This window comes from Cinclus cinclus, chromosome Z (genome assembly GCF_963662255.1).
Source record: "Cinclus cinclus chromosome Z, bCinCin1.1, whole genome shotgun sequence".
Lineage (NCBI taxonomy): Eukaryota > Metazoa > Chordata > Aves > Passeriformes > Cinclidae > Cinclus > Cinclus cinclus.
Genome location: NC_085084.1, coordinates 42035654 through 42062466, shown reverse-complemented (window position 1 = coordinate 42062466; position 26813 = coordinate 42035654). Strand labels below are relative to the sequence as shown.

The 26813-nt window shown below is 39.9% G+C and overlaps 1 protein-coding gene across 1 annotated transcript in view; it reads right to left on the bottom strand.

Annotated features, from left to right (window-relative positions):
• Nucleotides 1–25190, bottom strand: part of CHSY3 (chondroitin sulfate synthase 3) — a 140649-nt gene extending 115459 nt beyond the window's left edge. The window contains exons 1-2 of the mRNA XM_062513637.1: nucleotides 24479–25190; nucleotides 22564–22847 (exon numbers count right to left, since the gene is read on the bottom strand). Coding sequence (XP_062369621.1) covers nucleotides 22564–22847; nucleotides 24479–25190 — 996 coding nt within the window. The remainder of the gene's footprint in view (nucleotides 1–22563; nucleotides 22848–24478) is intronic.
• Between the last annotated feature and the right edge of the window lie 1623 nt (nucleotides 25191–26813).

Sequence of the window (26813 nt, the reverse complement as noted above, 5' to 3'; positions counted from 1 at the left end):
GAAGGCTTCTCTCAGACTTTGACTTTCCCTTTATTTTCATGTTGAGAAAGCAAATTATTTGCATTTGTAATTACTTTCTGAACACAAAGAATATTGACATAACGACCACTTTTAGTCCTTACAGGCCAAATTTTTAATTTTTTTTTCATTTTTTTAAACACTTCTGAAATTGTTATAAAGGATTTCCATCTTCTTCAGCAACAGTGTAAACAAACTAAACAGACAGATTTATGTATTCCTCTACTTTAAAAGAACATTAATAAGCAAGTTTCTTTGCACACTGAAAGATAATATAACTAAGAAGAAGTAGCAGGGCTCTTGCAATATAGGAACTTAAGTATGGAACAGCAAGCAATCTTAAAACATAAGTAAGCAAAGCATCAAGAAGGTGAAAAGCTGAGAACAGGTAGAATGATACAATTTCTTAAATAGGTTCTTACTTTTAGTCAGTCTTTTAAAATTCAGTTGTATATGATTCTGTAAAGTAACTGTAGTATGAGAATAGCCATTTTAGCAACCTGCTTAGAGAACACCATCATAATATCAACTCTTTCAGAGATGGCACAGGAAAAAAAGCACATGATACTTACTAATTATGAACTCAGTGCACTAAAGCCAAACTAATCTAATTACAACAGCTAAACCAATGCCAGTGAATTAATCTGATCATTTATGGAAGTCTGTTAGAAACCAGAAGATACTACCACTGAACAGGTATCACCAAAGAAAATGTCTATCCATCTCTGCAAACTGCTCAATGGAATTTACTATTTCTCCATCTCTTACATACTAGCCAAAAGAGAAGGTTTATTAATAAATACAAGATAAAGACAAGATAAATACTTAAAACTATATTGCCTCTTCCCCAAAAAAGCTGAAGTGAATCAGTGTATCCTTCAATTCTGTAATAGCTAAATATTGCTTTTGGTCAAACAACCTGTATTTCAATTTTAATGACAAACTTAACACACAACTTTTGACCAAGTTAAAAAAATCTAAAAAAAGAGATAAATCCTCAGAATACCTAGCAAAAAGGGAAACCTGATAAATTTATTTTTGTTTAATTCTTATTATAATAACTGATTCTGTATCAAATATTTAAAGACCCTGGGGAACTTCTGGATAACTATGAAAAGCATTAGGCACAGTGGAAAAACATTTAGAATTTAAGAACCAGAATAAACATGACAAGAGATGAGAAAAATTAGAACACTTTATCCCAGGGATCAGAAGAAATAATAAAAAATAACATGCAAAGCATAAGCTGTGATTCCACAGTAGTATAGCTCATAAATGCTGCAGGTTTATGCTAGGCAATTACCACATGCTGCTTGTCTTTGAACAAAGTATATTATGGTTTAGCTTTAAATAAAAGGTTGAAAGATTCCTCTTTGTAAAAGTAGCACATAGCCACATAGTAAAGCTGAGTCTAGCAGCAAAGCTGCTGAAATCAAGACACTATTCATGTCGTAACAAACTCTTCAATTCAGTTTGTCATCCCCAAGAGGTTTTTTTACAGGGTCTCAGTGAGAAAGTGTTAGACTTCAACTTTCTCAGGAAGAACAAAATTACACAACCAATACAAAATCTATGGAAAAGGACTTTGGAACAAAAAGTTGGATGAAGAAATGAGAGAATAGGTATTCACACATGCAGTCACAGAAGTACTTTTCCATAAATAGCAAGTTCATTAATACACATGTATGTTCTACTTGCACCTGCACAGAATAAAATAGCTGTTACTGCACAACATGCAAGAAAAATCCTGCATCTTTTAAATTACACTGGCTTATGTTAGAGGAATTATTTTGGTAACATGGTTGCCATTAGTATAGACTATAAGTAAAAGGTGGAAATAAAACCTTAAATTAATCAGTTTTGATAATGTAATCATGAAGCAGAAAAGTTCTCAGAGTATTAAGTATGGAATCACAAGATACAGTTGACCAAATAACTGTGGGATTTTTTTACTTCCTGCACCTCTCAGACAGATCTACACAAAAGAGCCCCAAGAAAGGGAAATATGTATGTTCTGCACTTAAAGAATATCCTGATTCTCCTAAACCTTGTGTGACAAAATGTCACAATGAATGTCTGTAAAAATATTCAATTGAAAGTCAGTCAGGGACAGAAATGCCACTTAGTGTCATATGCATCCTAAACACTTTAAAATGTTCATACATTATAATTCAGAACCAAAAAATAAAACCCTAATTCTTATGGAGCTGACAATTTGCATGGCAAATCCCCCTTTATTATGGGACAAATCCTGGGACTTGCAATGTCAGACAATAAAGAAAAATGCATTCAGAAAAGCTTCTATTTCACGATCCTCCCCAATTCCTTCACATAGGAACACACTATTTTCCTCCTGTGTTACAGCAAGCGAAGGACTGTCCATATCGTGAGGACTCTCCTATGAGTAAGGAGGGTCTCGGAGAATGCCAACGTATGGGCTGAAGGGAGGAAAAACTACCATAGACCAGTCCATGGCTAGTTGCACCTAGAAAGGAAAAACACCTTCCTGCCCCTCTCTGGTTGCCAAAAGGAAGGCTCCTGCCTTTTCCTTTGCATTCCTCAGGCAGCTGATGATGTATCCTACCACTTCCTAAAACTAGCAGATGTGCTGATGGAGAGTTTCCTTACAGTGCTTCCTCCCAAAGAACTTTTTGTGATAAATGACAGGCATAATGGAAGTGTTGTGGACTATAACAGTAGGGAAAAATAAGAACACTCATAACTCATTTGTCTTCACTTGACTTTATAAGCTTTTTTTTAAAATGAGATGGTCATTTGCTTTTATGTTGTGTTGCTATCTCTATTATAGCACTCTTGAAATGTTTGGATGAAAAACAGACAAATTAACATAATCTGTCTAGCAAGCATTTAAATGAAACTACATTTTTTTAATTGTAAGCAAAGAAGAATTACTAAAATTGATTATGATAAATTACCATACAAATGGCATATTATTTAAAGCTACCATCTTTAGGCAAAAACCCTAAAAACCCTCTAAGCCTGTAAACTACAGATTTCTGAACAGCTGTTATGAAGTTGGTTTGCCTTTCTACCTCTGTACTGCACGCAATAGTCTGCAAAAACCACATCTGCCAAGCATCAAAATTTTACCTTTAGCTCATGCTTGCAGAACTTGTTCTAGAATGTAGTATATGAAAAACTAAGGCGCTTTCCAGTAAGTTTACTGAAGAAAACTGTTGATAGAAATTAAGTACAATTTTCAGCTGAAAACCTGTATGAAATGACAGTATGTAGCATAACATATACGCTGGTTTAAAAGTTAGATTTGTCAAAAAAATCACCAAGCAGAATCAAAACGTGACTGAAATTTGATGAGGTGACTGCCATGGGGGCAAAATAGAAAATATGTTCTTGTTTATTCTATTAGATTTACAAGTCCTTAGTTTTTTTAATTGGCATTCTTCATAGGAAGAGAAGAATAGACTGACTGAAAACAAAAAAGTATTCCATGCAAGATGGGAAGCATTCAATAAGTAGAGAGCAAAAAAAAATTCCCATGAACTTGCAAATCCTGGCTTTAAACACCATATTGCTCCCCACGGTCTGAGAGGCCTATTTGAAAAGGTAGGTACCAGAGCCTCTGCACAGAGGTGCTCTTAACTTGGACTATGCATTTGGACTGAGGAAGAAGAGGCCCGGTTTCATCCAGTGTCTGAAAAGCAACACCTGAAGGAAAACATGAGCCTGACAGGTATTTTATATGGGCTAACTTCCATCTATAAATTATTACCATAAGTAAGAGGGAGTCACAAAAGCTGCAATTTCATACCTTCGCCCCCCACTGCTGCCCCCTTAGACTGGATCCATACTAAATATTTTACAGAAAATTAACCTAACCAGGTGCAGACCTAGCAGTATGGACACTGTCCTGTCTGACTATGTTCATGAGGCAACCAGATGCTAGAACTGGGTGCCTCAGTCCAGCACTCAACTAGGAAGCAAGATACACATGCACATTCTGAAAATGAAAATGAACAAAATCATCAGCCTACTGCACAGACTCCAACATGACTTCTTGCCGTTAGTGTAGATAATACTGAAAGGCTATGGATTTATTGTTCCAAGAAATTACAGACCAAGGATGCCTGAGCGCTGGCACTAATCCATTAAACTGGGGGAGAAAAAAAAAAACATAAAAAAAAAAAGGAAAAGCAAACAAACAGAAAAACCCCAACAACAAAAACCGAAACAGCAATAGTAGCAAATCCCTATAAAATACAGCTTCATACACTTAAACTTATTCTTACTCTTGCATGCATGAATCATTGCTGTTTTATAAATCTTTATTAATTTTGTGTTGATTTGGTTACCTATCACATAAACTATAAAAATAAAAATTAATTATAAAATAAATAAAGAAAACTAAATTAACCAGGAAAGTGATGAAATAAAAAATCCTTTTTTTTTAAGGCTGCTCAAGGAGAGGACTTTTCATTATTAAAACTGCAGTTGATTCAAGTATCCTTTATGTTAGTATGAACCCTTCATGAACTAGCTCTTTTAAAGTGTGAGAGCACATTAGCTTCTTCCAGCAAATATGCCTTAACTAGTGCAACTTTAATTTTATTCAGAACATCCCATCGCCACTATATTTTAACATTATTTTTATTTAGTACTTCCAGTTCATCCTTTCTTCACTTACCTACAAGAGCCCCAAAGGTATCTCCTTAGCTGGAAACAAATCACTCACAACCACGGAAAGACTCCATCGGTTTTCAGCTCCCACATCTCTTGGTTCAAAGTTCTCAACTTCAAGGCCCTATCGCCAGGCTATACATGTTACCCCAGACTGAAAACACTTGATTTTATCCCTTCCTACATGAGCACATTTCCTTTTGCTCCACTTTCCTCTTTCATGCTCATTGTCTCACATCCATCTCCCGCTACACAGGAGACAAGGAGACTGTTGGACACTGCTCTCTTTTTTGTCTCTTCAGAGCTCATAGAAGACTTTTCGGTTGACAATCTGTTCAGATATCCTCATTTTGCCTAATAAAATCATCTCTCAATCTTGTGTTCCATCTTCAGTGATGATCATGCAGATGTCCAAGCCATGCATGTGACGCTCCCATCCCTTCCACCTCTTCAGCACTGCAGGGCTTTCCAAGCACCTGGCCTTGAGAGAATATACCCTCTTAAAGGACATATTTTTTCTATACCTACATTTCAGGAACACTTTGCAATCCTGTTACAGAAGCTCAGCTGTCAAACCAACAGTATGCACTAGCAGTTCACAACCCAAACAACAGCTTTGCCTACCACTGATTACTTACAAAGCACACACATCGTAAAAAGTCACCTCGAAGAAGATCATAGACCATTTGAACACTGGAATATTTTCTAATCGCTTGTACAGAAATCCAAATAGTTCAGCTGTTGAACAGGGAAAAAAATCCATGTAGCTAAAAAAATTAACATTGTTGAGCTACTTCATAATACATGGCAATACTGTAACAATTTTCAAAGAGACTTATGTAGGCTGATCATGAAACAGGAAAAGATGAAGACTGTCAAGCAGATTAACATGGGATTTCTTTGGGTCACTAGTTCCAAGAACCACAATTGATAACTCTTCTAGAGAAAGTGCCTCAGCAAGCAGTACCCCAAGATCTTCACTCCTCACTCTGGTCTGCAGGTATTTTCTAAGTATGGATTAAGGAAAGTGAGAAATGCACCAGGTACTGCCAAGATCATTTATTTCAATCACCTAATGTCTTCCATAAGTCTCCCATCGAACTAATTTGGAGAACTAACCACATTTAACTGATTCCATCTGAAAGATTTACAACAGAGAACATGGCTGCAGGCATTCAGTGAGACACGCACATTACCAGAGTGAAAGCATTTTTATTACTTGATGATTTCACCATCTGGAGAACATTATGGTATTAATGTGTATGAAATTATTAAACATTAAAAATGCTTTCTAAAAGCAATTACTGGTTTTTTTACCCTCTTATTAGGCAAAATGTTGAAGATGTGTCCCATGAAGATTACATTGTTCAGGTTTTGAACATTTGTAACAAAGAATGCTCGGTGCCATTAATGTTTAAGAGCTGAAGAACTGTGGATCATGACTGAACAAAAAGGGGATGTATAAAAGATGTGGTCTTATGAGTTCAGCAGCATTTTATATGACCTTTTGCCACTAAAAAGGTACTGAAGATAAATTATAAGAATAAATTAATAATTAATAATAAATAATAAAACAAATAACAAATACTCAAGACACAGAGGTGTACAGGAAGACCAAAGAAGATTGAGTTTATCTTAAAATCTGTCTGGTGTCAAAGCAACACTTCAGGCAATGGCATTCAGCTGCTCAGCATTATGGGGTAACACAGAAGGAAGAAGGTAGAGCACCATCTTCAGTGCCATTACCACTGTGTGAGGACAAAACAACCTGGTGTCTCATACCCTTCCATTTCAGGATGAAGTGCACCACACATTGACACAGCAGTAATCCATTCTCCACCCAGCCTCAGAGAATTACTTCCAGTTGTCACCTTCCTACAAAACTAAAAAAAATTTTAAAAAATTGTAAGACATAAGAAAATAAGACTATAGCGGCAGTATTCTGAAGAAAATACATATATTAATTTAAAAATCTGAAGATTTGAGGAGAGATTATAGCTGAGAAGAGACTATGGACATATTTATTGATTGAAGCAAGCAGCTTACTTAAAAGCTACTTAAAAGCTACTGGGACCTTGGTGGGAAAAAAAAGCTCAAAAACTACAGAAAAAACATACTCCCTCCTTAATAACCTCCAAAAGTGATTAATGTTTCATGCACTGAAAATGACATCTATGTGTGTTCAAACCACTGAAGGAAACATTAACAGCCCACAACATTCCTTTAATATGTTTGCCTTGCACATCTATCTCATTAGAAATTTTTTTTTCTTTTCATAGACAATTACAGCTTTTATTGAAACAGCTTCTCTTCCACAGTAACACAGAGCAATTGTGTATGGTTTTATAGGCTTTCATGCCACTTCAAAAGCAGAGGCAATAGTCAGAAGAAAAATTTTACTGCAAACAAGACCAAGTGGCAACAGAACACAAAGGGCAAAACCATAGAAAGAGACAGAGGACGAAGGGAATGTAAGCTCTAAGCAAGGAGGCAATTTTATGGCAGAAAAGTCACTATATAAGTATGTGACATACATTTAATTGAGCTTTAAATTGAAGAGACTTCTGACAGATAGGCTAAAAAGACGTATACAGAGAGCAAGTGCAGCAAGGTAGGAGAGGAAACAAACCTTCCCTAGGGGAGAAATGACTCCTTTTAAAACAAACACCTTGTAGAGCTTCCTGCTACCACATGGTTTTGTGTCACCCAAAAGCAGAACACAAAAAAGCTGCTGTATACTATGACAAATTCAAGGGCTGCATCACTCCTACAAGACACAGGTTCCCTGCTACAGCTGTCAGTGAAAGACATTAAAAGATTTTTTTTCAGAGCAAAGAGATAAGATGGACTGATTTATTCTCAGCTCAGAACACCCTTCACGGGCAGTAGCTTTATTGCCTGCACATACTAAGGGCCCTCAGAGCTTCCTCAAGAGTTTTATGGCTCTTATCCTTTGAATGCCAAAAAAGCACTGAAAACACATCTTTTCATACCAAAGGATATACCAGCATGTAGTGCAGAACACTGCAAGCAGACTCCAAAGGCAGTTTTAGGTCTACAACTTGCATTAATTCATTTACTTAGGAAAAGCTAAAAGTTGACATCTCTCTTCCAAGAAAGCTGCCAGAGCTGGCAGAAGCAGACTGCTTCTACACTGCAATGACTGAGCCATTTGTTTGGTATCAGTTGCAGGACTGGTGCCAACCTGAACACACAGGCATGAACTAAACTGCCTAATGAACATAGGTACATACAAGATTTGACACACATATATTTACTACTTATTACTGAAATTTAAAAGCTCTGAAGAAGCATCAGCACTGGAAAAAACCCATGCATTTATGCAAGTCTTGTTTTCACAAGAACATGACTGCCAACTTAGCCAAAAACCTCTTTTAAAATTTTGTATATTATTTCAGACATTTCAAGGAAATTGCCTCAAGCTGTCACACTGAAAAGTGCTCTTCCAGCATTTGTCACAAATATATATATATATATATATATATATATATATATATATACATACACACACGTGTGTGGCACTCATATGCATAAACACTTCTTAAAACTTTATTCCCATAAACAATTAATTGGAATTTTCCATTTCAATTCTTCATGAATTAAAGCATTCAGAAACAATATACAGAGGATTTTCTTTTTTCTAAATTAGGTACGAATTCATAGCACAAAAGGACTTGTATTACACAGCCAACATGCTTTAACCAGAAACTTCAACTCTGCCAGCAGATTCCAGTATTCATTTGTTATTTGTCCTTGCTATGAAGGGTGCAGAGCAAAATGGGAAATTACTGTATGTTTATCTTCCATAGATGCTCAGCTTTAGCTTCACAGAACAGATTTGAAAAAGGAAGTCCAGTGTCCAAAGATAATCCTTCGGGGGTTTCTAATCATCTACATGTTTATTTGGTGTCATTTAACTAACAATGAACAGCAGACAAAAAAGGTAAATGACAGGATAAAGGTGAAAAACCAGAAGGAGGCTTCCCTCTAAGTTGCACTGAACTGCTTCCTTCAGTTGGAATTAAAGCCCTCAACAAGTACTCAGCTCTTTGTGAAAGGAAACCTTTCTTATTCACTAACCATGTGCATGCCAGGAGGTACAAGCTGAACGGACAAAACTGCTGGCATTTTCCACAAGGAACATGATCACATGGTACTCTACATTCCCTCTCATACTATCACAGCATCTGCCTTTGCTGTGGAGGTCACAGCAGGAACCAGGAACATTCCTTTTACACAAGAAAAAGCCATTTTTGGCTGATATTACAACATGATGTTTAGGATGGCACAGTTTTCCAACAGCAACAGGATGAAGCAATGCAACTACTATACTAGTAAATTTCAACACAACTGGAATGTTCAGCCAGTCAGAAGTTCAGTAGGTGAAAACAGCCAAAGGTGACACTGACCTGGCAGTACTAACCAACTGAAAAATGGTGATCAATTTATAGTGACAAAAACTTAAAAATGATAAATGGATTCCAGAGCTGCAGGAGCAAGGCTGAACATTAAGCATCACAGCAGGAGTTACACATGTGTAAGTGCCCACACACAGTACCATACATAATCCTGATAATATATTTTTAAAATAAATAAATAAATAAATATACTGAGGCAAATGAAAGAAAGGGTGATTAAGAGGACAAAAGGATCGTGAATCCTTATGCCTCGCCAAATAGAAGCTCAGTAGTACCTTATCAATATAGATACAAGGAAAAAAAAACAAAAGCTTATTTTAAAGTAAATAATAACAGCTCATAGAAGAAAAAAAGGCTGCATATTTGCCTCAAATAAGTTTAAACTGATTCTTACTGAGGAAACTGCATTTATACAACAATATTCCTGAGTCACAGGACAAGTAAAATGGAAAATCCTATGTGTAGCTCAATGTGTATATAAAAAAACTAATGGTGGTGTGTGTGGAAGGTGTTTTTAATATGTCCTCAGAGTCTGTGAATGAATGGAAATTTCAACCTGTTAAAAACAAGAGCACTGATGGTTTATTATCTGTATTGATTAACAGATGCCAAAAAACTATGTAACATCTGTCATTAATATGTATTTTTCCCCAGTAAACCAAGAGAAAAAATTATACCATGAAACATTAAAAAAATTATTTAAACTGTTTATTAAAGAGTAACAGAGCAACTTTTTTCAATTCCATTTTTATACTGCTCACTACAGCTTCTTTTCCCATATAACTGAAATACTTAACCCAGCAACTATTTTTGTTATCTATCTACATGGTCATTATGGATATAACAAGGGCAAAGATTTACTTAATTTGTACAGGCTAGTATCTACTCTGCAGAGAAGGTTGGACCAAACTGACTAATATGATTATGGCCAAACAGAAATAACTAAATTAAAGTCAACAAGGAAGGAAAAAAAATCCCTCTCTCCCCACAACTCAGGCCATTACTTTTTTCTAAATTTCAAGTTAGAAAGTATACAGTGTGCCTACACTGAAGGTTAAATGGCTATTAAAACTAGTAAAACCTAGTTCCTTTGTTTTTGTTGGCCACATCACAGATTTGTGACAGAATCTTCATAATATCTTCTTGGAGGCCATTTCCAAAGAAAGCAGTAGGTCAGTAAATTACATTTCGCAATGAAAAATTAACAATGAAGTTTTTTACTAAAATTTTGAGTTTAGTACTAAACTAAATATTCCAACAAGCAACAGCAAAGTTATTTTAAGGTAAGCAGGAAGGCCCTGCAGTTCTGGACTTACCCTGCAGGAATGTTACTTCTGAAGTATATTTACATATAAAAAAAGAAGGTACCACCAGCATTCAGAACTGTGAAAAATTTGACTTCTACATTCTGGAACATGATTGTTCTGACGTCCTCAGTTAGATTTTTCCTCTTCTGAACTCCCAAATTTTTATCAGCATTTCATCAACACTACACATAGCTAATAGAAATCCTATTCTGATCAATGTCGATTATTGAGTGCTTTCACATTCCTCCATACACTGGCCAAACATAATCAGTAAGTGAATATTACAGAAAATAACTCGCATATTTAACAGAAACTTAACAACATTCTAATGCTGGATTATTACATGGGGATGAGAAATCTACATTACCAGATAGTTCTAGGCACAACAATGGCTATAGTAATAAACAGTCTCCAGAAAAAAGTTGGTAACAAACTGGCAAGTATTTAATGGTCTTTATCATTTTTCACTCCCCAAAGTGGAGTAAAAAGGCAAATGCCAATACCCTGCAATATACTTAAACATATAAATAAAGACTTCCACACACACCTATGTGTATACACACATCTAGACACACACAGAGGATGAATACCACATCCTATCTTCAGGAAGAAACTCACAAAAGAAGTCCTACTTGTGTGTGGATGAAACCTAGTTACAAGCAGCTGATTTGTAGTAGCTGTTTGCTAACTCACCAAAATGAAAGGCAAGTCAGTTTGTTATTCCAAGCTACCTCCTCCCAGTATTTCCCTCTCCTGCTTTGAGCATTCATACAATCACAGAATTTGAAAGATTTTCCAAGATCAAGTCCAACTATCCACCCAGCACTACCACTGTAACCCATAAACCACATCACTCAGCATCAGATCCAGACGTCTCTTCAACACCTCCAGGGACAGCAACTGCACCACCTGCCAGGAAAACCTACTCCAATGCCTGACCAACCTAACAGTATTTTTTTTTTTTATTAACACCTAATCTGATTCTCCTGTCCCAGTTGAAGGCCATTTCCTCTGATCCTCTCACGGCAGGCACAGTAGAAGTGACCAACCCCCACCTCACTACAGCCTCTACCCAGGGAGATGCAGAGAGTGATGGGGTCCCCCCTGAGCCTTCCCTTCTCGTGACTAAACAAACACAGCTCCTTCTGCTATTTCTCACAAGACATGTTTTCTAGTCCTCCCATGAGCCTTGTTGACTTCCACTGGACAAGCTCCAACACCTCAGTGTCCTGGAGGTGTGAGGGGGCCAAAACTGAACTCGAGGTGCAGCCTCAGCAACACCAAGTACAGGAGGATGACCACTTCCCTTGTCCTGCTGGCCACACTATTCTTGGATCAGAATTCATCGGCTTTCTTGGCTACCCGGGCACACAGCGGATCACACTGAGCTGGCTCTCAACAAGCACCCCCAAATCCCTTTTTGCCCAGCAGCTCTCAGGCCACTCCTCCCCCAGCCTGCAGCACTGCATGGGTGTGCTGAGACTAAAGAGCAGAACCAGCATCTTGCCTTATTGAGCCTCATGCTGTTGTTCTTGGCACACTGATCGAGCCTGTCCGGGTCTCTGTACAGCCTTCCTACCCTCGAGTGGACCAACACTCCCATCCAGCTTTGTGGTGTCTACAACACAACTACTGAGGATGCCCTCAATCCCCATGTCCATACCATGAATAAGGATGTCAAACAGGACTGGCACCAAAATCCTGTTACCAGGAGAACAGTGCTAGCAATCAGCCACCAACTGCATTTATCTCCATTCACCACAATCAGGGCATAGACATCCAGTGTTTTGTGGTAACTGTAACTGAGATTGATAGCACTGTAGATTTAATTAGCATATGCAGTTGGATAACCACGATGCCTTGGCAAGAGCAAACAGACCTTTGAAGATTACAAGAAGATTGGATCTAGTCTGGCTGACAGGAAAGAATATTGAATTAAGTAGAAATGTAAAGCTGTCTGTGTGATGTTTAACTAAATGAATTACTACCCTTCCTAAAAACGGTATATAAGCATATGTAGCTCACAGTAAATTTGGATTCTGATCACAAATCAGTAGTCCCTGTCTGCCTCTCAGTTGTTGATAGTGTTTTACCCAATAAAGAGGCCACTCATCCAAGACATAGGCAGTCAGTTTTTCTAGCAGGAGTAGAGCTACAATAATAAAGTCACTGCTGTTCAAAACATTTTTCCAGTCATGAGTTAGGAAGCTCAGGCTGGGCAAGTTGATAAGTCTACTGCAAAAAGAAGGCCAGTCTTAGCTCACTCAAGGCTCTCTGACCCACAAAGACTATACATCTTTTATATCTCACTCCCATGACAGAGTTGCCACTTCAAGCATACATGCCACCACCACAGCATGGTTAGGAATTTAAGAACAGAAAAGTGTTCATTCTTGAACTAAAGAATAAGAGAAATAATAGACTGGAAACTAAGGCTAGCAGATTTGGAACACCAGACATGAGCACCAAGTTCCTATGGCGAGGATGAAGCAATGCCCAGTGCATAGTTTCAGTACAGAGTTCTTTCTTGAAAGTAAAAACAATAATCAATTTTTGCAAGGATGTAACAGACACACTCCATAACTCTAAGCAAGCCTCAAGCAATAAATCCCACAAAAGAAATGCATATACACTTATATGGCCTTCTTGGACCCCTCCATATTATATTTTTCTAAATTATTTTGTACCATTTGACCGTATTTTCTATTGTAGTCAATTACCCTCAGTTTTCCCCCCTACCAAATGAAGAAAAAGGAAAAATATAACACAGAAGAAAAGGCTGCTTAATACTAGCATCTTCTTTCATTCCTTCTTTCAGATTCAGATTCATACCTAGCAGATTATTTTAAAATAATTAAATATATCAAAAGCACATAACAAAACTGTTTCATTTGCTGAGCTAAGCACTTTCTTAAAAGCTTAGTTATCAGCTACGTTTGTTGTAGTAAAATTCCCTGACTTCTGGAACTCACTGCACTTCACAAAATTTTGCCCCACACTGATAAAAAATGTTGTAAAAAGTCATTGAGTTTTGTCATGATCAACAGTAGGAACTTGTGCAATTCAAGTAGGATAAGAGTTGGACGGTAAGATAGGCCCTTTCTGTGATGAAAAGTCATGATAATAGGTATACTACAGTCTGCAGCAGTAAAGAAGAAGCTTTCAAGAAAGGCTAAAGAAAGCTATGTGAAATGGAAGGCAAAAAATTACACATATACAGAACGGAAGGACACAGACCTAACTGGAAAGATAAATTAAAACAAACTGAAAGATAAGTTCTTAAGCTTTACAGTAGAGACACTGCAATAACTACTTAGAAACCAAATTTATTCTTCAAAGGACTTTCACTGATGCCACAGGAAGCTTGGTTATCACCTAGGCACAAGCTTTAAACTTACGTGTATGCACACATGAACATTTCTGTGCATGCAGGGTTACAGTGTGTGCCTCATGCAGCAGCAAAGGCCACATATATTTCCACTGCATTGCAGCCACATTTATAGTGCTAAAGAAATGCTGCACTTCTTCAATGCATTTGTTCATACACCGTGAGTAGCACATTCACAGATGCTGCACTCAGAAAGGACCCCATGAACAAGAATTTCTTATACCAGCAAATGCAGAGTCAAAAGAAGCAGTGTCCCTGGTGATCAGATTTTTGTCCTTCAGGTGATGAATGTTTGTAAAAAAATTAATTAATTTTTAAAAAAATTTAAAATTAATTTAAAAAAGCAAAACATTTTAGGTTCTCAAATGTTTTAAAAGCATTGCAAATCACTTTAAAGCACACTTTAAAGCACTCCTGAAAGTATAAAGTCCTTCAGAGTAACAAGTACACACACACAAAGAAAAACCCCAAACTAAACAAACAAAAAGCTTACCATCCTATTTTAAACTTATTAAAATGAACAGCTTCAAGTTTCTAAATAAAATATTCCAAACCAAAAATTAATACCAAATAATCTGTCCAGTCAGAACCTCAGGTTTCAGCTTCCAGTATTCAACTGTACAGTTAAACCAACATATTCCAGAAGATTTATTTTAAGCCTTCTAAAAAATATTTTAAAGTGTTTATTTTACTAATGGTAAAAATTCAACCAATGTGTTGAACGTGTATCTCAAGAGCACTACAGAAAAGACAATGGAAATGTATTTCAACACCACTATGTAAAAAAAAAATACACACACACAGATATACATATATAAGCTAATTCCTTTCCTAGGTTCACTTTAAGACTAATTCATACAAAAAACAGGTTTCCAGAAGCCTGCATCAGCTACTAGGCTGCTCATCCTCCTCCAGAATTTCTTAAATTATACCTCTACTGCAAGATGTTCTTTATTTTCAAAAGTATATGAATGCTTTAAAAGACTTCTTACAGGCACGCCAAAATTCTTTGCTTAGAGTAATACCCAGAAGCTAAAAATACTGCAGCGGGGGTGGAACTACACATTTATTTGCTCCCCAGCTCCAAATATGTACTAAAAAGTGACCAATCTGGCGCTCATCTTGAGTTTAAATCAGCACTGGTCCTCAAAGCTGGCAATTCTTGCTACAATTTTAATATGTGATGTATTCTTCAAGTATTTTGTGTTATGCAATGCAGTGATGTACCTAAATAAAAACATACTGCAGAGAATATACTGATGATGAGTTAATATACATATTTTCACATAAGAATTGGAAAGAGCTGGCAAGTGCTTTGGTAAGGAAAACCGTAAAATAAAGCAAGAAGACTTCAAATGACCCAGCTACATTTTATGGCTAGTTGTCTACCTGAAGAAAACTCCAAAAAGAGACACAAACTGGAAGAGTAGCTAGAAAGCTTAGTCTTCTAAAAAAGACATATCCTACTGTAGCATTCCATTACTTTCAAGAGTACATTTTTAGCTTTTATTTCAAATAATTTTTTAACTCCCTCTGTTTACAACTTCCAGCCTCTCTCTTTTGTGAGCATTTCAGTAGAAGCATGTTTTTTGATCTCAAAAGATGTGAAGTTGGAAAGTCAGGAAAATGTTACCTCTGTGAGATTTTTCTAAGTTGGAATGAGAAGAGATAAAAAGAACAGCCCAGAAAACCCATCTATACTGGAGGTCAGGAGGGAACAGGAGGAAACTACTTGTGGACTATCTGTGTCTTGGAGAAGATTAAACACACTTTCAGCAACTCTCTGCTATTTAATTTCAACTAACCATTCATCTTCAGAAAGGTTGAAGTAGGAGAGTTAAACAAAACTGTTAGTCAAAGCATGACCAATTACCACAATAAGATCTGTACATGTGAAACACAGTTATTTTAGAACTTGTAGGAAAGACAAAACTTTGAAAGCATAGGTAATGCTGAAAATATCTATAGAAACTAATGCTTCCTGTGTGGTTAGGTTTATTATATTTTAGGGTAAAATATAGAAAATTATTTCATAAAAAAGTAAATATAAGGACTTCATCTTGCTTTGTTTCAAGAATTCACTTAAAGCTGGCACTAATGCAGTTATTCATCTGTTACTCTTATTTCAAAAAATCAAGCTTATTCCTAGTACAGTAATAGGGTATTTTAAAAACTGATGATTTGATGGGTTTAAATGAGATATCTCTTACAACAGTTGTGCTACCATTCCATCAGCTCATGACAAACACTCTTTGAAACACTTGAACACCTAGACTTCTTCACTAGACATCTGTGAAAGTACCACCGAGATATATTCAATAGCACAAAAGTCTTGAGAAAATATTTCCAAGAAAATATTTCCAACAAAATGACAGTAAACTTGAGGGAAAACATCTTACATGGTTAGCTTTAAACATTCAGAGACACTGAGACATGGTTCAGAACACCCATATGCAGAACTAAAGACAAATTTCTAATAATTCAGGAACTCTTTTCTTCTTGTCTGTGGGATCCTTTGGTAAATCAAACAAGAGCTTATTCTTAAAGAGGAAAAACTTTGAAATACTTGCTTTAAGAATAATCAAGCATTTGCAACTGACTCAAAACTGTTAGCTAGCTCATTTAGTCTTCCACAATGTTAGATAAAAACACATTGGATGGAAGGTGCAGCCATTAATTCTTCACACCAGGGACAAAAAAAAACAAAACATGTCCCAGAGTCTTTCAGCAACTTGGTAACTCAGCACCAGGTGTCACAATTACACAGCTGTACAACTCCAAAAAGGCACAAGCAATATTTCCTCTTGGGGCAGAGCAGAAAACAGAACACTAACATGAAACCAAGACAGAAATGTAAGAGACCTTAGCACTCAACCAGATGAGAAATGGACCTCTCAGCTCTTGGCTCCACAGATCAGATACCCTCATACAGTGGACTATAGACACAGGCTTGTGTGTTCTGCACATCTCTGTGGTAGCTATGGGAATGCCATCTGTCACAATAAAGTCACTAAAAAATGGTATCTCTAGCTCTTGCTGCTGTGCTGAGCCACATGAGGAAACATGACTCGGGAACATGCAAGCACTGGGGATGACTCTGCTTTCTCACCATGACATTTCTCAACTTCCCAGCCAAGCTGATCATGGCAGGATCAAGGACTAAGAAGACAAGGAGCTCCCAGGGTTCATGAACCCAAGGAGGCAGTGCCCTCAGGCAGTCTCCCCAAATTCCCCATGTAAAAAACCAAATTAATGACAGGAGGTTATGTAGAAAGCCAGAGAAAGAGCAGGAAGTCTGCACTTCCATGCATGGTCTGCATGGAAGGCTGCACAGTCCTGCCCAGTCAGGGCTGGCAGCCCAAGTAAGGACCAGACAGAGCCACACAGGACAAGAGTAACGACTTAGCTCAGCAGCATGGTTACAACAATAGGATATGCATTTAAGGATTTACAGTTATTTGTATCATGTACACATAGAAACACTGTACTACAATAGTATGAAAATATAACTCAATTTTTCCAACCAGGTGAGAATAACATAAAGAAATTTGTTAAGTACAGTTCACATCACTAATAGGATAGATATTGGTAATAAACAGTTAAGACAGCACACAAGCAATCCTGTATCAGAAAATATTTGCATTTATGCAAAAAATGTTTTTTCTAAGTTCTAAGGCCTCTGGAATCATCTGATTTCTCTTCATAAACCTTCAAAGACCTGTACTGCACAGATCAACTCTTCTATGCATTTTTATTCTAGGATCACTGAGAGCTCACTCTGCGTTTTCATGGGTTTTATTTAAAGTATTGGCTGCATTTATGTAACTACCTAATGACGCTGTCCAAATTCAGCAGCTTAAGTGGGGGTGGGCACTGCTGCTTCAAGACTGATCATTACAATACCCAAAATGAGCAAAATAGCATCCTATCATCATCAAAGGCACACACACCTCTAAAGCTTCTGTTTGGTGCAGGGTTGAACTCAAAGCTCAGGACTGATCTTCACCAAATGGAGAGATAAAGCCTTAAATGAGAGATTGAAATATATCAGGAAGAAAAACTTAAATTAAAACAGAAAATATAAAGTATTTTTAGAGGAAGAGACATAAAACAGTTTACAAAATTCCAGTACCACCAGAGACAGTCATAATACCAATGTGTTGTAAGGGAGAAGTTTCTGAGTACACAGCTTTATCCAAAGAGGCATTTCCCCATGACATTTACTGCAATATTTACTGTTACTACTGGGAATCAACAACAAATAGGATAATAGCTTTTTTACTAAAAGAATGTTGCAATAATGAGACTGTATTCTATGGCTGTCCTTGAACTTTGGAAACAATGGGGAGAAAAAAACAATGGGAAAAATAGATATTTCATTTATGTGGACTACTTATATGTACAAAGTACCATATTTTTTTTCAACATCACCCTACCCAATACCAAAGGAACAATGCTGTATAGGATGCTTTGGAGGAATGTAGTTTTTAACTCTAAAGTGAACACAGCGAGCACTGGACTTGATAATCCTTATGGTAATCTTCTACCATAAGATATTCTATGTGATTTTCATCCATAAAAAAGGAAAAAAGGCTACAAAAAGAAAATCTTTGCAAGCATTTGAACATATGTTATAAATACATCAATGAATTTCCTTTAGACATTTTATACTGCATTTGACATTTTTCATTTTCTAAAAAAAAAAACACCTTCTCTGATAGCATTTACACACAACATCTTCTTCCATTGTTGTAGCCACTTATTTCATACACAGCATTTTATTTCGACATTTTATGGAGCTACACTATTTGATCTGCTCAAATCTCAGGTTTTAAATTACAAAATGGTCTTCTGAAACCCAAAACATATTTTAAAAAACAGGGGGGAAGGGAAGAGAGCTAGAGCAATCACCCCTTTATTTCAAATCATCCTTTATACTCAAGTCCCTCTTAAACAGCCAAACAAGGAAGTACACAACATCTCAGCTTTTTTAACAATAACTTTATAACTATACTTCTGTTTTCAAAAGAATAGGAAACATGACTCACTAAAATCAAGATAATTTCTTCATTGCTTTAAAATAAAAACATTTGAAGGCTTCAAAATTAGTGGAAGAGAGTCATAGCTTGAAATATGGATTCTGAAAACAAATCAAAAGGCCCTTTTAATGCTTAGTTTCTGATCTGGGGAAGCAAGAGATGCTATGACCTTACAAAAACTAATAGCCTTTTTACAGAGATACTTCAGAAAAATTTGTCAGTTTTATTATAGCTCAGTAATTACAGCATCATCAAAACTAAGGATAAATTAAAACATATTTGAAAAATTATACCAGAACAAGTGTGGATCTTCTGTAGAAAAAAAAAAAAAGATTAATCTAAAATACACTTCTGTCAGATACCTTCTCATGAAGCAAGGAAATGGTCTAGATTTAGGCTATAGTTCAGCTGTTGCTTCGTTCAGACAATTTGAGTCCAAGCTGCTGTCAAGACAACAGTTTGACATTTTGCTAGTCCTTTATTCCTAGCTATGACCACCTCTATTTCTCCTGATGCTCATGCTCAGTAAAGCAGATCCTCCCATGTTCCAGCTCACCACAGGCCTGAAAAAGTCCAGCAGAACTGGACAGCAACCAAAAAGAGACACGAAGTCAAGTGTGTACTCTTTCTTTTCTCCATTTTTCACAAAGGACCGTAAAAACACTGTCATTAGACTCACTCTCTCAGCAATCTAATGACTAATTCTTTATTTAGAGCAGAGGAGCTCCATCAGCAGAGAAAGGCTCATCACCTCAGCCGTGAATCACTGGGTACGTGGGAGTCCCAATCTTTAGACCTGGCTTCAAATCTGGCAGAACAAGAATTTAACTCTAGAAAGCTCAAAACATATGAGTACCTCACTGTAGGCTCATAAATATCTTTTCTCCTTATTCATTCTTACAACAACAACAATAACAACAACAACAACAAAAGAAAGTTACCCAAAGTTGTTACCTTCTTCTTGTCAACAAGCATATTATACATATAAGCTACCATATGGTTACTTAACCATAAGTAGCATCAGAACAAACTCTGACAGGCAGCCAGTCAATTACACCAGCTGAACCACTCAGAAAAGATCAAGCATTTCAGGTTTTATCAGCAACTCCTTGACTTTCTGATCCAGTTCTTAGAAAAGAAATCTAGTAAAAAAATGAGGAAACAGGGATTCAACTCTTCTGGAGCTAAAAAGCTCCTATGAATGTTAACGTAATTGTTTCCAGCTTACATTGGTCTTTACCAATATATACAAAATGCAAATTATTTATCTTACCAAAATCAACTAAGTTCATAATGATCTTGCAGCTCAACAGGACTCAGTTTAATACTTACATAGAACAAGAGGGTTTCAGGACAAAAGTGCAACTGGTTATAAGGGAAATCCTGGCCCCAACCTTTGATTTTTTGCACATGTATCTGAAGGAATATCTGAACGTCCTTCTAGCACATAGAGAGAATTTCTGATAAAATGCAGGAATGAAAAACTGCACAGAAACAGTAAATCACTCTTTTCACCAAATAATATAGCAATCTGCAACACACAGATTTTCTCAGGTGGAGTATCATATCATCCTGTCACACAGAACAAACTATGCGAAAGCACAAATGCAGCTTCTCTTTCCAGACAACCCATTTCACTGCTTCCCATGTAAACAGGTTTAATAGGTTAACATCCTAAGCAGCTTTGTCTTAATCATCTGCATTTTCCCAAGCAGCTTCTGCACTGGAAACAGAGTCAAAGATTCTTCAAAATCTGACAGAAATACTGGTCAGATACTAGTAGGGACTATTGGTATGCCCAACACAGTTTTTCTTCTTCTATTCTTTATTACATTGACCTAGGCCCTTCAATAGCAACTGACAACCAAGACTGGTGTCACTCTATTCCACATCCCATACATGCATGAGTTTGTTTTCAAAAAGTCTGTTTTCAGACCTCAATCTTACCATGAAAAGCTCAGCTTCTGGGCAGTCATATAAATCAGTCTCCAAAACTTTATTTTTTTGTTCCACTCCCTTAAGATCAGTGCCTGGAGTCAACATTTCCTGACATACAACATCGAAATCAATTATAACCATGGTGACAATACTATCAGTTTTCTTCCCTTCCATAGATTTCTCCCCAATTCAAGACATAAGAGCAAAACCAAAACCCTTTCCACAATACAACAGTCAAGGCAGAATATTGACGCTGTCACCTGATACAGATCAGCAAGCATCACATGCCGGTAAGGACCGGAAAAAAGCTTTGTACAGACACAGCCCAAACACACCAGAGTGTAAGATTAGGCTGCTGATGCACCACGCAATTTGGATGTCTGATTAGGAACCACTGGTTCTATGTAGTTCTACATGGATTTCCATCAACACCATAAATGCCTTCCCTGCTCTGTCAGAGGAACAGGTGTATTATTTCACAGTGGCACTTGCAACATGTAATGAAATAGTCTCGAAAAGCATGTTTCCATGGTGAAGTAAAGAAGATTTGCCCCCCTAAGACTTCTACCTAATTAGTACCAAGCATGGAGTATTTTCTTTCGTTCACCTGTTTACATACACTGCAGCCTACCAAACCCATTTATAAATGCTCACCTTCCCCTGGGCCTTTCAGAAAAATGTTATTACAGGAAATTAGGGTTTGTGGGTTTTTTGGGGGTTTTTTTGGGTTTTTTTTGGGTTTTTTTTTTTTTTACTTTTTGACACTAAAAACCATATAACCTCTTTCTGTGGTCCATTTAAATGGATTTTTCCTGATTAATGAGGGAATGCCACAAGAGCAAATGCATATTGATTATTGATATTAAAGAATTGTTCACAATAAGTGAAATAATATTAGTTATATTAGGTTTCACCCTTTACCCTTTCTTGTAGTTGTATGCTCAGTGCATTTTGCAAGATACTACAAAGATAGCCTTGCAAATAACCACAATATTTCCAGAGATACCAGCGTGAATTTTAGTCACAGCATTGCAGGTAAATCTTTCGGATACTGCAACAGACCCTTATTACTTTAGAAAATGCTACTGCTGAATCAAGTAATTTGTTCCTAAAATTACTTCAGCATAGGAAAATTTGTTACACTGCACATGTTCTTAATCCATTTTAACACTGTTCTATGCTAAGAAAAACACTACTGAAGTTGTATTATATAAAGGCAGTTTAATAAATTTCATTTCTGTACCAAAAGAAAAAACCCAACCAAACAACGCCTATTTCTGCTTTTGTCAATAATGAACTGGAGTAAAATACACCTGAGTATTAAGAATATACAAGCGATTCTTCAAATCCCACAATATATTTTAAGTGACTGTGATGCAGAGCAAACAGATATGTTTTGTGTTTATCCAAACTTGAAAAGATCTGCTTAAAACAATCTGTCCTGAACACTACATATATCAAATACAACAGCTTCGTGTGAAGGCTTGTTTTGAAACCCTCTGTGTAATGCTCTAGCAACTTTACAGCATAGCAACACTTACAAGGCTGCAGTAATTGTCACCAATGAAAACAATAAGACACAAGTAGAAATAAATATGATTACAGCAATATTCTGCGAACGTTTCCCTCTCATTTTTCCTCACAGTCTGCAGTTCACATCCTGATGCCAGCACTGGAAGATAATTAAGGTGGAAAGAGATTGCACATACAGCTACTCACCTTGCAAGACGAAAAACTCTGTAAACAAATAGCACACTGCAATTCACATTTTTACTTACCTCATAGGACCAAACGCACTGAGTTCCTCCAAACCTCCGGACACACCTGCCCACTTCCACATCCTCATGAGTGGTGTACATTTCTCGAAGGCATTCACCTATATGTGGCACCATCCTCCGGAGAACTTCCCGGCTGAAGATCATTCCTGGCCCTCCCATGCAGAAATTTTCTCCAGGCTCAAGCCCCAGTTTTCCAAGTTCTTCAATATTACCCAGACCAGTCTGCCCCAAATACAGAGGTTTACTGCTGTTCAGTGAGCGAAGAAACTCCTCCAATTTTTCACCTGACAAAAAGACAAGATTACTGTTATTTCTCTGACTACTCTGCCAGACATCTCTTTTCCTGTACTTCAAGCTTTTATAAAAGTATAACAGATATCTGAGACTGTCAGAGGAAATCACTTCAAAAGCAATATCCTACACCTCACAGAAAACATCCTTGGAGAAGTTAACAGTTTTCTTTTTTTTTTTTTTTAATTATCATTACAATGACATTTTCCTTTCAGCCAAAAGCTGCAATACAGTCAAAATTTAATTTTTAACAGTAAACTTTGTTCTGTTCAAACAATACTGATGGAAAGCACACACTAGTATTAAAGTCCACAAAGCTGGACAATTTGGACAACTTGGGGAGGAAAACTAGTGGATGGGAAATATCAGGTAGGATATTTATAGGATTTTTTTTTTTAAATACCAGAGCAAATCCAAATTAACTAAGAAACACATGTTTGATTATAGACTAATCTTAGAAAGAAAGTAAAACGTTTGTTAGTTTCAATCAGTTCCAGTACTACAATGTTTATACAGCTTTCCTCTAAACCCCTTAGCTAGTTATTCTGGGAAACTTTGTTTAATATTTATTTGAAATTTAAAGTTTCCAGATAGGTTTAATTTGCTACCATGTAATCAATTAAAGACAGGTTCAGTACAACTTCGAAATGAGCTGAAAGAAAACACAACTTTACATCTGCAACTGAATGTATATCTATATATATAGATATACATATATATATAAACGTGTACATCTACAAGTATGCGATAGGTGAATGATAGCTGATGAGCAGGCAGCCTATTAAACAACTCAAAACTAAGTGACAAACGGGGAAGGGTATAGCCACCACCAATGAACTTACAACAGTGCAAGAAACCAAGCTCACAGCCCGGGCTCATGCTTTCAACTTCAGCTTCCTTTTCCTAAGCGCGGGACACGGCATGAACCATGCCAGCCCCAAGCGTAGACCAAAAGGAAGCAGCCTGCAGAGCATCACGTCCTAATGGTGCTGTACCAAAGTCGCCCGGGAGCAGGGCTGGTGCTGCCCGGAGGCACCGCTGCACTCAACAGCGGCTTCACTTGGATCCTGCGGCGGCTGCTCTCGCCCAGCCCAGGGGTCGAGGCAGGCGGAAAGCTGGTGACAGCAGCACCACTCCCGAGGAGTCCCACACCGACTCCACCGGGGGGTCCGGGGCGAGGCACGACCGCCAGACACCCTGCGGTCGGATCGTGGGTCCCGCACTGCCCCGCTGTCGGACCGGACCCTCTTGGCCGGACCACGGCGGAGTCTCGCCCGCAGGATCGCCTCGGAAGCGAGGGCGGGGACGGCAGCGCTGGGACCACACGCCTATCCAAGGGACCGCTCACCGTACCCGGCTTGGTCCAATCCGCAGTTTCAGCTCTCCAATGAGTGGCGGCCTCCGCCGATACGGCCCGGCCCGGGCACGTCGGGGTTCCCTCAGGGATAGGGCGGCTCCCATGCCCCGCACACCGGGGCTGGAAGCAAACGCAGGCACACCATGCTCTCTCCCCTCCCCAGGCGGGAACCGAATCTCTCCCCGACCCACCGAGGGACTCCGCTGGGCTCCCAGACACCGCTCCCCTTCCTCCCCGTCTCCCGCCGGCGGGATGCGCCCTGGTCACCTTTTATGTAGACGTCGTCGTCCGCCCGCATGAACCACTCGTACTTGTCCAGGTAGTGGTCGTGCATGTACTTGATCATCATGAAGGACTTCTTTTGCGGTGGGTAAGAGTCGTCCACTCCTGGCAGGGCGACGACGGGCAGCGGGGGCATCCCGGGGGGGGCAGCGGAGCCCTGGCTGGAGAAGAACTCCACGCGGCCCGGCACCGAGGACGCCCAAGTCCGCTGCGCCGCCACCGCCCGACTGCCCAGGTACTTCTGGGCCGTCATCACCCCCACGTAGAGGAAGTTGCGGGGCTTGGTGCAGCTCTGGGCGCCCCCCCAGTCCCCGCTCCCGTTGTGGTTGGCACCAGGCCGGCCGCTCCGCTTCTCGCCGCCTTCGTCCTCCTCCTCCGGCTCCCCTTCCCCGCCGGCAGCGGGGCTGGAGACCGTGCCCTCCGCCGCCGCCAGCTCCCAGGGGCTGCTCCTGAAACTCGTGCCGCCCAGCACCGCCGCTGCCCCCGGCGGTGCCTGCTGCCCACCCGCCACCGCCGCCGCGCCCCGGGCCGCCCCCGGCCCCGCCGCGCGGCCGTAGTAGGAGCAGAGGCTGGCGCCGCGCCGCTTCTTCTCGCTGAGCTCGGCCACTCTAGGGGCGATGAGCCAGGAGGCGGCGGTGAAACCCAGCACCAGCCCCAGCACGACGCTCAGCCAGGGTCTCCGGGATCGCGCTGCCATGTCGCGGGCGGGGCGGCTCCCGGAGCAGCGCTACCGCCGCCGGCGTCCCGCAAGAGACGACCCCCGTCCCACCGCGGCCTCAGGGGCGGCGTCTCCCGCCGCGGGTCCCTGCCCCGCCGCGGCGGTCCGGGCGGCTGCGCTGCTCCCGCGTCAAACTTCTGCGGGCGGGAGGGCGGCGGAGCGCGAGCGGCGGCGCCTCCGTTCCGCTGGCACCTTGTCCCCGCCGCGGCTGGTCCCTCCCTGCCCCTCCCTCCGCTCAGGCGCCTCCGCCCCGGCCCCGCGCAGCGCCCGCCGCCTTCCTCCGCGGCTGCCGAGCGCCTCACCCCGGAGGGCGCCGCCGGCGCCCTAGCCGCGCCGGAGAAGTGGTGGCTGCCGCCGCTCCGGAAGGAAACGATTTTTTTAGCTGCCTCTCGCGGATCCCCCGCGCCGCGGCCTCGGCACCCGAACCGGCCCCGCTGTCCGCCAGCGACCCTCCTGCCCGCTGGGGCGGGGGCCGGGGCCGGGGCCGTCCGCCGGGCGCTGCGGAGTGGTGGGGCGCGGTGGGGCTGCCCCCGGCAGCCTCGCTTATCTCTGCATCCCCCGGTGCGTCCCGCGCCCGCTTATCGCAGCGGGTGAGACCGGGGTCTCATCAGCAGCCGCGGCTCCGCACCATCCGAGGGCTGCCGCGGGGCGCTGGACGGGACCGTTCCGCCCGGCCGCCTCCTCCTCAGTGAGGGCTGGTCGTGGAAGGCAAGTCTGGGATGTCGTGTCGGGAGGAGAGAAGCCCTCTCCGCTGCCCCCGCTCTGCTTTCTGCCCTCGACGATTAACGACTACCCAGATAATAGTGCCTTTTCCTGTGGCATGGCCTGAGTATATAATTGCTATTAGTATTATTGGTATTGATAATATTTGGTTCTAATTGGTACTAATTTGGTTCTCGAAGATCCTGGAGCAATGCTTCTTCATCTTCCTGATGTCTGGGTGACCTCTGGGTAACGGCAGTGTCCACAGTCCAGGATGACTTACAGCAGGAATTAAACGTTCAGGGTGCTGCCTACAAGGACAGTTTTAAACCTGAAGTTTAAGGTTGTCTACATATCCTCCGTATTTATGTGCATCCCGTATTTGATTGTGCAAGATGTCTGTCTCCAACAAACGCCATAAATTGTTCCTCACATCCATTTGCCTTTTCACTGAAATACATCAATATGACAGATCTGGTAGCATATATTTAATAGTTTTCAGCAAAACCACCCATTTTTGTGGCTAATTTGTGGTGGTGCCTTATAATCTCTTGTGACTTTATCAAATGTCAGGCTCGTGTCAAGGTGGGAGGAGGAGTATGGAGGCTGGCATTCTGAGATGTTAGCAAAAGTATGTGAATAGTGAGAGAAAAATTTCAAGCCTTTTTGGAAAAAGACTGGTACCACTTTACCTACCTAACAAAGCACGTCTATTCTGCATAGTCTTTGGCTGTGAAGAAGTCACTTACTGAAGTAATTTGCAGTTTTTCCATGTGACATGGGAGTGAGCAGGCTGTGTGCTCTTTGTGTTTTTAGATGTGGAATCATCAGGCTCAGGAAGCATATCCTATGGCTTCCCCAGGACTGAGTGTACTTTCCAAGCAGTCCACTGTTAATGGA